At 46.6% G+C, this 18,324-nt stretch overlaps 2 protein-coding genes across 2 annotated transcripts; one reads left to right on the plus strand and one right to left on the minus strand.

Moving 5' to 3' along the window:
- Positions 1 to 6,986: 6,986 nt before the first annotated feature.
- Positions 6,987 to 11,400, minus strand: LOC136944749 (protein ILRUN-like). The gene is made up of 5 exons (XM_067238642.1): positions 11,150 to 11,400; positions 10,309 to 10,463; positions 9,858 to 10,055; positions 8,771 to 9,057; positions 6,987 to 7,239 (listed from the first exon to the last, which is right to left on the minus strand). Exons 1-5 carry the CDS (start codon positions 11,305 to 11,307, stop codon positions 7,204 to 7,206), a joined length of 834 nt encoding a protein of 277 aa, XP_067094743.1. The 5' UTR covers positions 11,308 to 11,400; the 3' UTR covers positions 6,987 to 7,203.
- Positions 11,401 to 11,936: 536 nt separating this feature from the next.
- On the plus strand, positions 11,937 to 14,543 carry snrpc (small nuclear ribonucleoprotein polypeptide C). The gene is made up of 6 exons (XM_067238653.1): positions 11,937 to 12,042; positions 12,485 to 12,527; positions 12,615 to 12,723; positions 12,874 to 12,933; positions 13,214 to 13,318; positions 13,983 to 14,543. Exons 1-6 carry the CDS (start codon positions 12,035 to 12,037, stop codon positions 14,102 to 14,104), a joined length of 447 nt encoding a protein of 148 aa, XP_067094754.1. The 5' UTR covers positions 11,937 to 12,034; the 3' UTR covers positions 14,105 to 14,543.
- The last annotated feature ends 3,781 nt before the right edge of the window (positions 14,544 to 18,324 follow it).

Consider the following 18,324-nt stretch of genomic DNA (forward strand, 5'->3'; position numbering starts at 1 on the left):
ATAACCACAAAAAAACTGAAAATATTTTTGTTTCCTTCTTCCTTGAACACAAGTAGGCTTATTCAACACCATGTCTTTGCATTTTTGTCATCCTGTTTCTAATCTGACATTTGAAGACACAAGGACAGTATATTATACACAACTGTTTAAGCCACACAGGGTCAGATGGCTGAGCGGTTAGGGAATCGGGCCATTAAGCAGAAGGTTGCCAGTTTGATTCCCGGGCTGTGCCAAATGACGTTGTGTCCTTGGGCAAGGCACTTCACCCTCCTTGCCTCGGGGAGAATGTCCCTGTACTTACTGTAAGTCGCTCTGGATAAGAGCATCTGCCAAATAACTAAATGTAAAATGTAACCCACAACCCTCCAAAACACACACACAAGTGGTTTACCAATTACCTACAAGCACACCATTCATTGGGACTATGTACTTAAGAACCAGTATCAGTTTCAATACAACCACACATTAATTGCATCACACCTCTGTAGAAATCAAAAGATATTGTTGCTTTCAGACCTGTACATAGTTTAAATGCTCTATACCTGCTAAGCCAGTGCCTTGAGGGAGATATCAATGTTAGGGGCTTGAATGGAGTGATTGTGAGATCTGAACGAGGTGTGTTGAGCCTGCGTCAGAGACACACAGGGCCTTTAATGGTGGAGCAGCATGGCGTTTGTTTGTTATAGACACACCAATACAAACACACTCCATCACTGCCCTTTCACGCCTGCTACGTTTAAACATTTTTTTAACTGTTTGTTTATCTGTGCGTGTGTGGTGTGTGTTATTTGTGAGTGTGTGTGCTGTCTTTGCGTGTCTGTTGTGTGTGTGTGTGTTGTGTGTGTGTGCTGTGTGTTTGTTGTAGTGATTATAGTAAAGGTGATGAGCTGTTGAAAGAGTTATATATTATGTATTACACAGTTTAGATCCATTCACAAACTAATCCCAACGATCTGTCAGTGCTATCAAAATACAGATCTCAGAGCTGAGCTTGAGTCATTTGAGTCATTTTCTTCATCTCTTCTATTTGCTTCGGTTTTACACACATCCCATTCATCTGGGAAATTTGCATGGCAGTTTATTCAGCTATGAACCACTAATAGAGAGGTGGTTCTAATCTGACCTCTGAAGGGGTCTAGGGGCGTGGCCCTCTGAATGGCAGGTAGAAATCTGGTGTGACATGCTGAGGGCCAGTATGACCCCCACATGACGGCACATGAGACTGATGTCCCTTATCACCTGAACATCTCTAACTGCTGGGCCTCGACAGTAAGCAGGTGGATGTGGGCTTGTCTCTCACTTACTCACAAACGCTTTTCCTTTTTTTCTGTTGTAGATGCTATCTCAGTCTTGGTTTGTAGTAGGATAAAGATCAATTGTTCCGTTATTCCTGCATCTAGAGGGTATCGTTTCGTAATATATATGTAAGCAGGTGTCTTTCATATGATTGACATCCTCAGTTGTAGATTGTTGGCTCTGCTATTTTATATCTATTATTTATTTTGTTAAACTGCCACAGTCTGACAGACACAGCAACATTCATAGGGATGACGGGACTGTGAGTCATGACTCATGACTTGTGATTAACGTGTTAGGCGATGTCGATATTTAACCATGAAAAAAGTATTTTAGAGAATTTATATGTGGAATTTGGAGTTTAGGGAACTCAATGTGCACAGTGTTATATACTCTAGGCAAACTTTAACAGGTTTTGTCAATGAGGCTGAACAGTTGACCACGAATCCTACCACAAATGGAAAAAATTTAATTTGATTTTACCTTCAGAACCATTATAAAGACGGGGACTCACATCTGCAGCGTGAACCACAGCATTGATCTACCATGTGACAAGGCTTTTGTACTAAAGCCACAAGAAGGAGTTTCAAGTTGGAAAATCACACTGTAACGTTTCCGAGTGCATCCCAGTGCTTAGCATGTCACCAGTAGACACAGGCGTCATGACACACAATACATATATCTTTGTATTTATTTATTTTTTAATCAAGAATGTTGCAATTCCTGACGACAGATAGCCCTCCACCTGAGCCCGTCTGCTATCTGGCTCTATTTACCTGATGTGGGTCGCTCTATTTACCTGATGTTTGTTAGGGTTAGGCTCAGCCCAGCAGCTGGGGACTGTGTCAGGGCGTCCGGGTCGGAAGTGAGCAGTATTACTGCACATCCTGCAAACACACGCCGCACCGCAGCCTGCTGGCTCTGCGCTCATTCAGGTGTTTAATGAAGGTGCCATCATGCTGTTCACTATCAGAGGGTGACATCATGCTGTTCACTATCAGAGGGTGACATTGTGCTGTTCACTATCAGAGGGTGACATCATGCTGTTCACTATCAGAGGGTGACATTGTGCTGTTCACTATCAGAGGGTGACATTGTGCTGTTCACTATCAGAGGGTGACATTGTGCTGTTCACTATCAGAGGGTGACATTGTGCTGTTCACTATCAGAGGGTGACATTGTGCTGTTCACTATCAGAGGGTGGCATCATGGCAATTCAGAGGACACATCCTGTAAATTATGGTATAGATTTTATTTTTAATTTACACTGAAATCTAATTGCGGTCATACTGACCATTCTTTAATATCGTACTTTCCTGTAAATAACATGTAAGTGTTGAGCAATATTTAAACAACACCACTTGGTTTAATCTTACTGTAAATAATAGTAAACATTTTACATACTTATTTTTTACTTTACATTGAAATGGCAAGCCTACATTTTCTTTCGTGATTTGCAGTGCTCCCATAGCTCTCAAACTTTATTGAGATAATTTTCTAGTGAACATTGTAAAATATGGTCCATAATCAAATGTTTTGATCAAACCTTGTGAATTTTCCCAACTGTAGATGTGACAAATCACGTATTTTGATGATGAGATGGTGTGTCTTGGACTGAACTCAGTATTTCAGCTGTGTTGTTTGTTTAAAGCCTGGTAAGATTGGCTGTTTGATTTGGCGTTTGTCAAAAAAAAAATATTACAGGTTCCACAAAGTTTCACAATATACAGAGGAAAAGTCAATATTTGCAACTATTTGTCCATTTCCTGAAAGTCTGCACCAACCAATGAAATTAACACCTGCAAATACACATGATATACACAGGCACACGGAGAATCGTGTCAGCCATTAATGGGATGACATTTGTAAACAGACAGCGAGTCTGTTGCATCAAATATCAGACAGTTCAACAGTGATGTGGTTAAGAAGTCAGTCCTTTAAACTTCTGAAGAATCACTTAACTCAAACGATGTCAACAAAGTCAACAAATGGAAGAAATAACGAGCAAAGTAAACCATTAAATGTCTCAACGTAAACCTGTCGCTACTTCCTGGATTGCTGGAACCCATTAACCTAATGAGGCCAGACACTTGCGCAGGCCTGGGCCGGCGTGCAGTACCCCCGAGGGCGGAGCGAGCAGAGCAAACTGCAGTAACCCCCGGGGCAGCTCGTACCTCACGGCTTGTCTCACAGTAAAATAACGGCCGCGCAGTAAACGTGAGAAGAGGCCCTGGTGTCACACAGCTGCTGACCGGCCTTTTCAATTACATCAACTATAAATTCAGGAGGGTCTGTCTGTAGGCTGAGTCTTGGTTATCTTGTGAACCGGGAACTGTGTGAAGTACAGGCAGATGTCTCGTTCAGGACTCAAGGACGTCGAGTGTGGAGTTGTTTGGATGAGCGGTACGCGACTAATAAATGTGCATGTTAAAACCGTTCCCCGCCATGTTGAGCTGTACAAAGCGATGGAGCACTGGATCGCGCCTCAAATAAATCGTCTATACACATTTTCGCCGCCAAGGTGCCCTGCATTAATTCTAAATCACACACGGAGAGATCAGACAGGGTATATAGGAACCTATCTTAATATTAACACTCATTTGATTTTACTAATACTTTCACAATACTATATAAACACACAAACAATCCTTTGATTCTCCTATATTAGCCTCTCTTAACCTGTACCAGAGTACCTATCCAGCACACAGGAGCCAACTGAGATGAACCCTACCGGACACACCCAGCCCTTACCCCCACGCACACCCAGCCCTTACCTCCCCACACACCCAGCCCTTACCTCCCCACACCCAGCCCTTACCTCCACACACCCAGCCCTTACCTCCCCACACACCCAGCCCTTACCCCCACACACCCAGCCCTTACCCCCACACACCCAGCCCTTACCTCCCCACACACCCAGCCCTTACCTCCCCACACACCCAGCCCTTACCCCCACACACCCAGCCCTTACCTCCACACACCCAGCCCTTACCTCCCCACACACCCAGCCCTTACCTCCCCACACCCAGCCCTTACCCCCACACACCCAGCCCTTACCCCCACACACACCCAGCCCTTACCCCCACACACACCCAGCCCTTACCTCCCCACACACCCAGCCCTTACCTCCCCACACACCCAGCCCTTACCTCCCCACACCCAGCCCTTACCCCCACACACCCAGCCCTTACCCCCACACACCCAGCCCTTACCTCCCCACAAAAACACACACTTCTGTATTCCTTGTTTCAGTGTTAATTTATTCATACAAATGTTTTTTTTTATACATACAGGAAAAAGGCTTAATTTTTTTGTCGTGTTCTCTTTTGATAAATGTGCTATCTTAGGACTCTTAACGCAAACTCTCACCCCATCCATCACCAGGCCATCCAGACCAAATCTATCCATCGACACAAATTGAAAGAAAACAAAAAAAATCAGCAAAATTATATAATATCTGGTCTTTTACACACCACCTAACACACACACACACACACAGTTGACAGTGATCTGTTGATTGTGAAGTGAAAGCGATCAGAGAAGACAGGCCAGGGTGTTCTGTGTGGGCCGGCAGTCGTAGTGACTGGGTAGAAACAGACACTGGGGAGGACCCCATGCTGCTCAGACAGACCACACATCACCTGAGGAAACCATGGAAACCCACACCTTTACTCCCTGGTTTCCTCTGGCCTGTAGTGTCGATGAATCAGCTGTTGAAGTTGGACCATCGTGATTGGTTGGAAGAGAAGGTCTGACTGTCGCCTCAGCAACCAGACACGCTGTTACCCGTCAGTGTTGCTGATCCCTTCTACTTTGTAAACAATAATGATCTAAACCCACCCGCCGCATGGCTGCATCCTCCATCCTACACGTGTACATTCCACATCAGGCAGAAATATCAGCATTTTATCAGTTGTCATGTGCCCAGTCAAACCTCACTCGAAGCCGCACTGATCCCAATGCTTCACAGCACGCGTCCAGAAACCACGCCAGCATCATTCAGCCCCAGGTCACATGTCACATGATCAACTGAGAAGTCAGAGAAGCTGGCAGAGCAGAAGCAGCTGTTTCAGGGGTGTGTGTGTTGAAAACGGACAGTAAATGTAGACTATCTTCTCCGCACACACGAAACATGTTTGTGACGGACGTGGTGCAAGGTGATGCAGCAGCATAGATGCAGCAGCAGTGATGCAGCAGCAGTGATGCAGCAGCATTGATGCAGCAGTATTGATGCAGCAGCAGTGATGCAGCAGCATTGATGAAGCAGCATTGATGCAGCAGCAGTGATGCAGCAGCAGTGATGCAGCAGCATTGATGCAGCAGTATTGATGCAGCAGCAGTGATGCAGCAGCAGTGATGCAGCAGCATTGATGCAGCAGCAGTGATGCAGCAGCAGTGATGCAGCAGCAGTGATGCAGCAGCAGTGATGCAGCAGGTGTAGCTGCAGGGTCCACCAGATACACAGCTTCCCGTCTGTCCCCAGGGACAAACACATACAAATACTACCTACATTATTATTTCATGAGCCAAAACGTTACATCTAGAATATTGATTCAAAAAAACATTTAAAATCAGCATGATGAAGTATTTAGAAGTATTTGCTGGTAGTGTTTGTCCCCGGGGCTGCTTGGTGAAAGTGTGATTGAGTTGGACCTATAGCACCATCTGGTGTCTTCAAAGGACAATGTTACTTGATTTGGGGACGACCTTGCGTCAGTGGCACAGCCAAGACTGGACAGCACAAGCATGAGCCTACAGACCTCAGAGGAGAAACAAGCCAGAATGTTATCTTGCCTGCGAGGCGTGAATCCTTGTTGTAACTCATAAAGCACTACTGAAATAGTCATAAACAAATGTTGAAGTTGAGAGAAAAAATAAAGAATATTCGGTTTGATCAATTCAGTCGCTGCAACATCCATACCCAGACAGTATACACTGCTTGATGTTCAGTAAAATCCAAAAGAAAATCCTACACACATGCCCACATACAGACTCACACTGGCGTGCACACACACACACAGATCCTGAATCTACAACCACTCACCAGGCAAACTAGATTTTGATGGCTTCTTGCTCCCGTGGCTCCCCTTCCCCTGCCCCCAGGCCGAGCTCTCGTACCTGCTTCACAAGGTGCAGACGGCTCACAGAGAACTAATCAAGTTGTGTTTGTAGCGTGTCTTTAGGGTGTCGAGCGATCTGTCCTCAGCATTCAGACATGTGGATCCACACGTTCTAGGGTCCTGGTCACACAGCCAACGCTGACATCCCAGGCCCTCGTTGTGGTTCCTGTTTGTGGGACAAGCTGAGGGCTAGGGGTGGGGCAGAGATGGGGGCCGGGGCTGGGGAAGGGCTGGGGCTAGGGCTGGGGCAGAGATGGGGGCTGGGGCTGGGCCGAGGGTGGGGATAGGGGTGGGGCTGGGTTTGGGGCTAGAGTTGGTGCTAGGGGCTGGGACCGGAGGCTGGGAAAGGGGCTGTGAATTGGGGGTTGGGGCTGGGAGTAAGGGACTGGAGGCAGGGCTGGGAGTAAGGGCTGGGAGTAAGGGCTGGGAGTAAGGGCTGGAGGCAGGGCTGGGAGTAAGGGCTGGGAGTAAGGGCTGGGAGTAAGGGCTGGGAGTAAGGGCTGGAGGCAGGGCTGGGAGTAAGGGCTGGGAGTAAGGGCTGGGAGTAAGGGCTGGGAGTAAGGGCTGGAGGCAGGGCTGGGAGTAAGGGCTGGGAGTAAGGGCTGGAGGCAGGGCTGGGAGTAAGGGCTGGGAGTAAGGGCTGGAGGCAGGGCTGGAGGCAGGGCTGGAGGCAGGGCTGGAGGCAGGGCCAGGGAGAGGCTTATCAAGAGTCCATATGAAAGAAGTGTTCCTCTGGTCTCCAACCCCCTGCTTTCCAGGAGCTCCAGGACAGGCCAGCAGCGTCTCTCTAGCTCTGTCCGAAAGGGTACGGCCCGTGGATCCCCTGGAGGAGGAGAAGGTAAAGGTTAACACACACTCCCACACCGGCCCTGTACCTTGGGACATGAAGAAACAGCCTAACCCTAACCCTAGATCACCCTAACCTTAGATCACCCTAACCCTAGATCACCCTAACTCTAGATCACCCTAACTCTAGATCACCCTAACCCTAACTCTAGATCACCCTAACCCTAACCCTAGATCACCCTAACCCTAGATCACCCTAACCCTAACCCTAGATCACCCTAACCCTAGATCACCCTAACCCTAACCCTAGATCACCCTAACCTTAGATCACCCTAACCCTAACCCTGTACCTTGGGACATGAAGAAACAGCCTAACCCTAACCCTAGATCACCCTAACCTTAGATCACCCTAACCCTAGATCACCCTAACTCTAGATCACCCTAACCCTAACTCTAGATCACCCTAACCCTAACCCTAGATCACCCTAACCCTAGATCACCCTAACCCTAGATCACCCTAACCCTAGATCACCCTAACCCTAGATCACCCTAACCCTAACCCTAGATCACCCTAACCCTAGATCACCCTAACCTTAGATCACCCTAACCCTAGATAACCATCCCCAGTAGTTACAGCAGCACTGGATATGAACCCGCAAGTGAGTAATAATATTAATAATAACAATAATAATAGAATTCATGTAGCTTTGATCCAAAGCAACAAACATCGGGGGTTCGAACCTGTGACTTCTTGATCTGCAGTCAAAAGATCTAACCACTGAGCTGTACACACCACTATAAACGTAGTAGTGGGACATGAGCACAGCTATGGCAGTCCTTACTCACAGGTGTGTTTGCATATTACTATGTTTGTGTTCTGTCCTGAAAAACTAGTACTCAAAAGGTCCTTTCAATGTAAGGGCCTATATAAAGGCCAGAGGAAGAAGGATACATTGAGGTATAGGTTATCTGTCCGCTGTGTATTCATCCAGAACAGCAGCCCGTTTGTGTCCTTGACCAGAGGGATTCTAGATGTTCCGAACACCCAGAAAGACTTAACAACAAATGCCAACATTCACAACGTTACAACAATAAACAACAGTACAGTTGTGTCAGACAACGAATAAACCAGCTGACCTTTGAACCATGATGACGCAACACCTTTGGTATACTAAAGAAAGGTGTTGGTCCGACCTGAGCTATCAAATCATACCAACCACCTCCATGGGTTCACTGTTCCATATCGCTGGCTGGCTGCAGAGGGATCTGGCAGGTGAGAGAGTTCAGGGCATGCCTATTGTAACTCTCCACAGGGTCACAGCCAGGCAGCAGTGGAAAGGCCTGGACACTGGTGGGCAATCTCTCTCACAACTACACAGAGACTGTACAGTATGGGGAAAATCTGTGGTTGCAAATTGGCTTGAATTTCTTTTTGGATTTGAATCCTCCCTGGTCTGAACGCATGAGCAGCTGACATCATCACAAAAAACCTGGACACGCCCACAGGCCAGACTCCGAAACAGGAAACAGGAAGCTCAAGGCTGTCAGGTGAGGCGCGAGCATGCTACCTGACTGTAAGCCACAACTGATAGGCTGGCCGCTCTGTTGACGGCGTTGTGTGACAGTCCGTTCACGTCCTGGCCGTCCGACGAGCCTTCCCATGATCCTCCTGGGTCTTTGAGGAGGTCGCGGTCGGTGTCATGCTTGTTCCTCTGCGGGGAGGCAAAGGGGTTGAAGTCTCCCCCCTCGGGGTTGCGGTGAGGCTGCGTGTTGAACTCTGTCTGGAAGGACGACAGCTGCTGGGTTACTCCCAGGAGACCCCCCACCTCCACACTCAGAATCACCCAGATGACATCTGAGGAAGGAGGGAGGGTAGGAGAGGGGGAGGAGCGAGGGGGGGAGGGTAGGAGGGAGGAAGGGAGGGAGGGTAGGAGAGGGGGAGGAGCGAGGGGGGGAGGGTAGGAGGGAGAAGGGAGGGAGGGAGGGTAGGAGAGGAGAGAGGTAGGAGAGAGGGGGGAGGAGAGAGGGAGGAGAGAGAGAGGGAGGAAGGGAGGGTAGGAGAGGAGAGAGGGAGGAGAGAGGGCGAGTGGTAGAGAGATAGAGAAAAGGAGAGAGTGAAAGAGAGAGGGGGAGGGAAAATAGATCAAATGAAAGAAAGAATAAGAAAGAGAGAAATAAGGACAGAAAAGGTGGTGCTGAGCATTACATTCTGGTCATTCTATCAACAAGCTCCAGACCCACACCAGGCCATCCGCTAAGCCAAACTGAGTTAGTATAGTGTGTGGTATTGAGTGTTGGATTAGTGGTGTAGTGTTGGGATAGTGGTGTGCTGTAGTGTTGGGTTAGTGGTGAGGTGTAGTGTTTGGTTAGTGGTGAGGTGTAGTGTTGGGTTAGTGGTGAGGTGTAGTGTTGGGTTAGTGGTGAGGTGTAGTGTTGGGTTAGTGGTGTGCTGTAGTGTTGGGTTAGTGGTGTGCTGTAGTGTTGGGTTAGTGGTGAGGTGTAGTGTTGGGTTAGTGGTGAGGTGTAGTGTTGGGTTAGTGGTGAGGTGTAGTGTTGGGTTAGTGGTGAGGTGTAGTGTTGGGTTAGTGGTGAGGTGTAGTGTTGGGTTAGTGGTGAGGTGTAGTGTTGGGTTAGTGGTGAGGTGTAGTGTCTCACCTCCATAGAAGAGTCCGGTGGCAGTGCACATCCTCCACTGGCCCTGGTACATGCCCGGGGCGGAGGGGCTACACATCAGCACACTCACGTCAGAGATCTCCTGGGGGTCCAACGAGCGCACCATCACCATGTTCACATGACCAAACTGGTCCCCACCGATGTACTTCAGACACACACCTGGAGGCCACGACTCTGCTCCTGCAACACACACACACACACACACCATTTCGTAATGTGGCGATTCCACACACAGAGATACACTGTCAATTCGAAACACACACACTACTGAACAACTCTCTTTCCAAATCTCTCAAATAAAACACACATTTACAGGCACTAAACCTACTACACAAAATAACTATCTCTACTTCCACTATTACTGGCATGGCGGAACCTTCCAGAACACTCTGTGGTATTGTGTGTCCTTTCCCCTCTGGATCCTCCGACCCACCTGTGTTCTGGACCCTCCATGTCTTGGTGAACTGTGTCTCCGGCGGGACGGACTCCCCCTCCCCGATCGTCACGTCCTCCACGAAGGACATGGACGGGGTATTGATGCTAGGGCTCTCAAAGTCATAGTACGCACCTATAGCAGCTTGCAAGTTCCTGTTCCGAGAGACAAGGGGAGGAGATTTTAACTTACATTTGGATAAGTGTGTCCTTGTCGCTACAACGTACGTACAATAAAACAAGATCAAGCTCAAATATTTTTTATTTTCACTTTCAATGACATTGTCAATCTATCTGTGATCAGGTGAAGGTCGTTGAGAAATAGTTTATTTTAAATCTTATCATGTCAGCGTTTTATTCAAACGCTAGGCAACACTCACGACCCATTACGTCATTATCTACGCTGACTGGTAAAGTTGTCTTGAGAAATACAAGCTAGCCTCTCAGACTGTAGGACTCTGCAGTAGCTAACGAGTGGCTACTAGCACACATTATCTACGTAAAAGAATGGATTTAAAGCAGATGTCTTAGCACATTTAACAGCAGTAAACCTTAGATCGTAGCCTTGTGGTTTATTATTTAGTTAGCTACCTGGCTAGCTAACTAGCCTAGCTCACATAACTCAATAGTAGTAGGTAGCTAGCTGGCTAGTTCTAGTTTCAAATGCCATTGTTAGTATCTCGTGCTAATTGTTTCAATCAATGCTGATAATGCCAGACACCCTTTCAAAACGGCTCGAAAGCCTGAAACGTTGGCCTTCTCTCAACTAACTATTTTCACATTCCTTTAGCAATGTGCATGCTAATACGCTATCTAGCTAGGCCCCAAATCCCCGAGCTCACCAGTTGGTCATGTCGAGGAAGAAAGCACAGCCAGCGGGGTTGAGTTGGAACCCCAGCAGTCTTTGGAACTCAGAGATTAGGACGTCCTTGTCAGTGGTGCCCATGCAGCTAAACTTCTGCATGAGCTCTTGGTCGAGGTCTATGTCCATGCCCTCCATTGGCAGGTATCCCGTGGCGGAGACGGGGGTTCCTCTCCTAATTTACACCAAGGCCTTGTCCAGTCATAACAACCAGTTTATCAACAACAACCATGGTAGGGAACAGCGTTTGACGTCGCTACTATCGAACGTCAGCTATCGTCACTAACATGGCTACGTCATCTGTTGCTATTCAAATGCATCATTTCATTGGCTAATCAATTAATGAAACAGATCGTAGGAAACTCCCAAGAATTAAGTTGCAAAAACATTTTTTTTAGTTAGATAATTGAAACTGTCGAAAAAAGAAACAAAGTATGCAATAATGCTGGCCGTTTGTGTCGAGGTTGCTGAGAAACTGAATTTAACGGTAACATAAATTAAAAACATTTTAAAAACGTATAAATTATCAAGTTTATTATTTTATTCATATAAAGTTATTTATATATTTATTGCCTGGCCATTTCTGGGTGGTGTGGCAGATTCTGAAAGCGTAATGACATAGCTGGAAGTGTACTTCTGCCCAAAATTAATTCAAATACATACAATTTCTGTGTTCTCACACAAAACATGTACTCAATCCCTTATTCGTGATAATTTAGTCAATCATTGACTAAAGACAAGGTATATAATAGCATTTGTTTCAGGTGGAACCGTTGAGACCAAACCTTGCGTTTACGAATATTTATATCGAACACCAGGAAGTGACGAATTCACGGCGGCAGAGGGGCAGCGTTGCTTGAACAACATGCCGAAGTAAGTATATCTTTCGATTAAACATTTAACTTGAACGCATACTTCTCGTGGGTCAAATTAGTTTAAACATGTTTATGAGCAATTGTTTGAGCACACTGGCTATGAAACAGAAACATAAAAACGTGTTAGTAGCTAGCTCTTTTAGACGTTAGCTAGCTAGACTAGCTAGCTACAACATAGCTAGTTTAACGTTTGCTATGCTATCATCGCCGGCACAGTGGATAATCTTTGCTACAGTTGACGTTACTGTTCTATAAAATGATCACTTAATATGTCAATTCACGTTGACTCTGAGAAAGTTAACGTAACGTTGTTAATCATATCAACGTATACTTTCTCACTTTCTTAGAGGATGTGGTGATATTGGCTAAATTGCTTTGTTTGATGTTTAGACGAATTAGTTAGCTAGCTACAATGACCAAAATCTCTATGAATCCCGCAGATTTTACTGTGACTATTGCGATACGTACCTCACACATGACTCGGTAAGTAACTGAAGAATAATCATACGATTTTGTAATGTAAAATAAATTTCGTGATGATGCAGTTAATAGTACTTTGACCTCTGACAGCCGTCTGTGAGAAAGACCCACTGCAGTGGAAGAAAACACAAGGAGAATGTGAAGGACTACTACCAGAAGTGGATGGAGGAACAGGCACAGAGCCTCATTGATAAAACAAGTAAGCAGACAGCGAATGCGGTGTCGGCACGTTGAAAGCCTTGTTCTCTGTGACTATCTGATTACCAAATTGACCCCGCGATTGGTGATGTGCTCGTGAGCAGTCACCGTGCAGCTGTTGGTGTGTCTGATGGGTGTTCTTCTTCCACAGCGGCTGCATTCCAGCAGGGCAAGATCCCCAGCACCCCTTTCCCTGGCGCCCCTCCCCCAGGTAAGACAACATGGCCAAGCTGTGGATCAGAGATGATCTGATGTCTGCTGCTTCACATGTAGAAATTCTGTCAAACATAATTAGACCAGAGGGTACTGCACTATGTTCCCCACTGCCATGAGTTCCCAGGCAGGCTCTGTGTGCAGCTCCCCTGTACATCTACTGTTTCATCTACTAACAAAACTCAGGACCAACAAGTTGTTTCTTCTGTCTTTGTTCAGTGATTAATAACCTCTAATCTGTCAAATCTGAATAATCCTGTCTGTGTTGTGACACCCAGGGGGCCCTCCGCGCCCCGGCATGCTGCCCACGCCCCCCATGGGAGGCCCCCCCATGATGCCCATGATGGGGCCCCCTCCTCATGGGATGATGCCAGGAGGACCAGGTAAGAATGGGACCCACAGCTCACTTTCAATTCAAATATGATACAACTTTATTGGTAAAGCCCTTTTTACAAGCAATGTCAGAAGGCTTCACATACGCCCACAGAACTGCCCCTCAACCAACAATTCACATTGTTCCTTGAATCTGACCACTGGACAAACAGTTGGAGCCATGTACCCCTAATCCATGATCCTCTGCCATACATTCTACATACAGTATTCATACGTCGCATTAGATGAAAGTCTGCTAAATGAAAAAAATGTCAATTTAAAATAAAAATAAAAATTGATCCTGAAATAAGTTCAAGGATATGACCAGATATTGAGAAAGTTATGTTAGGTAACGGCTAATAAACAGTTGAACATATTTACCAGCAGCCTAACACTGATGGTTAGTTTAAACAGCATTACACGTGTCAGACTTAACATGCAGTCATCAAATATGATCTGGTCTGTTTTTCGAGTCTGCCAAGATGTCTCCTTTAGGACAGAATTATTTATTCACTATATATGTCTGGCTGCTCACCTCCATCTTACAAAAACCCTCCAAGGACATTTGTCTGTGACTGAGTCCCCAACTATTTCATTTCATGCCTGACCTGTCATGATGTGCTGACTGTGTTTTCATGTTGGCCGGTGTCTAATCCTTTGTTTCCTGTCCTTCAGGTCCAGGAATGCGTCCACCAATGGGAGGCCATATGCAAATGATGCCAGGACCTCACATGATGCGTCCCCCTCGACCAATGATGATGCCGGTTCGGCCGGGCATGATGAGGCCAGACAGATAGGGCCCCCGGTGTGCCGCAGGCCAGGAGGGTTCCTCTGATCGGCTCCCTCATGAACATTCACTCTCTGACTCTGGAGGACGCTCGCTCTGCCACAGCAGTAGGTTCTTTTGAGTTTTTGGAGAAATTTGTGTTCCTGAACCTGGGACTATCATCATTTTTAGAGTTAGCACCCCCCCACCCCACCCCAACACACACACACACACACACACCTGGTCATGGTGTTTGTTAGTGATGTCACACACAAGCAGACGTGTGATATTCCATCCTACAGGTCTTTTTTTGAAGCGTGGTGTGTTTTTTTTTTAAGTTTCTGAATAGATGCTCACTGTAAGACTTTACTTTCCAAGTCGACAGCTCCCTGATTTCTTTTTATTGTGCCATTGTTTTATAAAAATGTAGTCCAGTCTTCTCTTCGTGAAATAAAGTGTGTTGACTTGGAGTTGTGTTTGGGTTTATCTGTGAGCTGTTAGCTGCCGTTGAAACAGCAGGTTGTGGAGGTCTGCTGAGGTTATGCATGGTGACTTCCAGGTGGCGCTAGAGACTCACTGCAGCTCATCACAGAGACGGGGGGCAGGTATGTGTGCAGGGGAAGGAGAGGACAAGAGAAGGTGTGGGTCTGAGGTCTAGATGATCAGTGCTATGTACTGTATAGCACTGAATAGCCGGTCCCTCTGGAATCGACAAAACAATAACCACTTTAGTATTATAGCAGTTCCAGATTCCTAAAGGACATCATATGATGCATGTCAAAAATAAGTAATGTCTTCACTTTCAGGAAATGACTGCTAAGTAATCCACAGATTTTTCAATATGCAAAAACCACAAGAAGAGATGCCACAAACTACCTCTGATGTAGCTACTGATAACATGGAGGCGTATCTGTACATAGTTAGCATCGATAGACGGTTCACAGCATCCATCAGGAATTCTTCAAAGACGCGAGTTGCTAAAAAAAAAAAATCACTGTCATCGCCTTTCTTAATATATTTCATGAAAACATGATTGTAGGCAATCGCATGACTACTCTCAGGGATGGGATCCATTAAGGGCTCAATGAACATACACTTTCCCCACGTCCTGCCGCCTATGAGGGCTGGCACTGCACTGAGATGGAAGAAATATTAATGTATATACTTCATATAGCTACAGCATACGCGGATTTCCATGTGTCAGCTGTAACGGAAAGAGGTCTTTATGAATATTCAATCATTCCATAAAGAGGCGCTCAGGTCCTCTAGTCCTGGGGGGCGGGAGAGTGCAGTGGAAGCGACGGTTAAACATCGGAGCCTTTTAGACCATGGTTGCACTTTTTTGGTGTGTGTTTTTTGGAAGAAAACAAGCTTTTTTTATTGACTTTTTCTTGGACAAGTTCAATTCTGATTAGGTTTCCATGTGTGTGGGGGAGGGTGTAGCTCAGTGGTTAGAGTAACCTACTTCACTGCAAATGACGAGATTGCAGGTTCAAAATAATTTCCGTAGGTTAATTTGCATTAAAGCGTCAGCTAATTTAGTGCATTGCAAAATTGCTCTCGAATGTTAAATTGTGAACAGGACAAATCTCATCGCAAATCACATGCAACAAACAGACCAAAACAGTAAAGCTAATCTAGTTCTGTCAAAAGGGTTGAAACAGCACCAAACGTGTGTTGGACTCTGAAAATGACACCTAAATCTTTGAACATTTTCCGATTGTTCACGGACATTATCAAGCCAGATGTGAGGAAGTGTCCTCGGGGGTTAAAGCCAGCCCTGCTGTGATGTTCTGGTTGCTACTCGCTGGCACGCGTTTGATATTCCTGTCGCGCAATCGCATACATTAAATGGGTAGGATATTAACACTTAGAGCATGCAGGAGAAACTGCCATGTTGAGTTCTCCATCCAGTCCAGCAACCCTCCTGTTCTGCAGACCACAAACAAACACATTTATACACGAGATAGAGGCATGAAAACAACGACAGTGAGATTTATGCATTGTTTATTTTAGTCTCGTTTCAATATAGCTAGCGCTTTGGCAATTCAAAGATTGTCATACCAATAAAGCTACTTTGATATCGTCCCTGTCTCAGGCAGGTGCTGGAGGATCTGTCCAGGCTTTCCATCCTGACCAGTCGCAGCCAGCCCTGTCTGCAGCCAGCCCTGTCTGCAGCCAGCCCTGTCTGCGGTCGTGCATGGCTCTCATCCACACACACTGTCAGATGCAACTTGTTGTGGAGAGACTCAAATCACATTTTATTTGCCCTTTCTACAAGACATGTCACAGACTGCTTCACAAATGCCCATGGAACTGCACCTAAACCCTCAACCTAAAACCAAACTCAGTTGTGGGTGAGAGTGGGTGAGGGAGTGGGCTGCCAATCAGAAATGAACGGATGGAATGATGAAAGCTTGGCAGAGTCCCTTCTCCTCACCCCCCGCTCACCCACCCCTCCACTGCCCTGCCACCAACACCACTACTCTGTAATTTAATCCATTTAGTCATGGCTCTGAATCAATATCCATTTTCTGGAGCCTTAGGGAAAACTGCTCTCTCTCCTCCTCTCTTCTCTCTCCTCCTCTCTTCTCTCTCCTCTTTCTGTCTGGATTATGCAGCAGGTCTTCTCTGGGGCTACACCTACACATGTTACATCCCAGAGAAGCAGAGGAAGAGTTTACACCTCACACGCTCCGTATCCCTCGGTAACAGTTAGCCCAAGCCCTCACACCTGGTCACTATCTCCTGGTCACTATCACTTGGTCACTACACACTGGTATGTATGTATGCCAGCTCATGCAGTTTAATAGTTATTTTTCCTAGTTAACCACTTAATTAAGTAGATAATTAAAACAGCATTACTGTTGTGTTGTTTCTCCACACCATGGAAGGCCTACTGAAACATACTATGGATTATAGACTAACCTAGATTACTATACTTCTGTGCACGGTCTGATTCATAACTTCAAAACTTGAATTAAGTTCAATTCCAGTTGCAAGATTTAATTAGTGGGCAATTACAAGTGAACCATGAAGGAAGGTGTCATGAAATGCTGATTATAAATCCAACTCATCTCTTTTTCTCCTCAGTACTGTGATAGATTTAGTGTCAGCCAGTCTGACCACCCAAGTGGAACTGATTTGGCCTGCTTGCCAGTGTAAAGGGTGGAACTTGAGAGATGTGGCACATTAGCAGAGTAAGGATTAATGTCTAATAAAACTGATTAATTATAAGTGATGATCCGACGTAAGGGTTTGTGTAGACTGAGGAGGCGTGCTGCACAGGGAGAAAGTATTTCTGTATATATGCAGGGCAATATCCCATGGAAACAGAGTTTTCAGATGTAATGTCATTATTTAACAGAGGCTGTGTCCAGCTTGAGACTTGGGGGTCCACTGAAACAGAACAATTCTTCCTTGGGGGGTCACTGGCTGTAACACACGTACACACACAAACGTACACACACCCCCACCCAGCATCCATACTGACCCTCCAAGACCTCTGCCACAATTTCAAACCTTGCCAATGACAGGACACGCCTCTCTCCAGTCTCTGAAGGCGTCAAAGTAATGGAGAGTCCGGAACATTCCATTTTGCCCCTCGGTTGTGCAGGATGGATCCAGCACATAGAGCTGTCCCGATCCAGCACACAGAGCTATCCTCATCCAGCACACAGAGCTGTCCCCATCCAGCACACAGAGCTGTCCCCATCCAGCACACAGAGCTGTCCCCATCCAGCACACAAAGCTGTCCTCATCCAGCACACAGAGCTGTCCTCATCCAGCACACAGAGCTGTCCCCATCCAGCACACAGAGCTGTCCCCATCCAGCACACAGAGCTGTCCCGATCCAGCACACACAGCTGTCCCCATCCAGCACACAGAGCTGTCCTCATCCAGCACACAGAGCTGTCCTCATCCAGCACACAGAGCTGTCCTCATCCAGCACACAGAGCTGTCCCCATCCAGCACACAGAGCTGTCCCCATCCAGCACACAGAGCTGTCCCCATCCAGCACACAGAGCTGTCCCCATCCAGCACACAGAGCTGTCCCGATCCAGCACACAGAGCTGTCCCCATCCAGCACACAGAGCTGTCCTCATCCAGCACACAGAGCTGTCCTCATCCAGCACACAGAGCTGTCCCCATCCAGCACACAGAGCTGTCCCCATCCAGCACACAGAGCTGTCCCCATCCAGCACACAGAGCTGTCCCCATCCAGCACACAGAGCTGTCCCGATCCAGCAC

This window comes from Osmerus mordax, chromosome 1 (assembly GCF_038355195.1).
Source record: "Osmerus mordax isolate fOsmMor3 chromosome 1, fOsmMor3.pri, whole genome shotgun sequence".
NCBI classification, from domain to species: Eukaryota; Metazoa; Chordata; class Actinopteri; order Osmeriformes; family Osmeridae; genus Osmerus; species Osmerus mordax.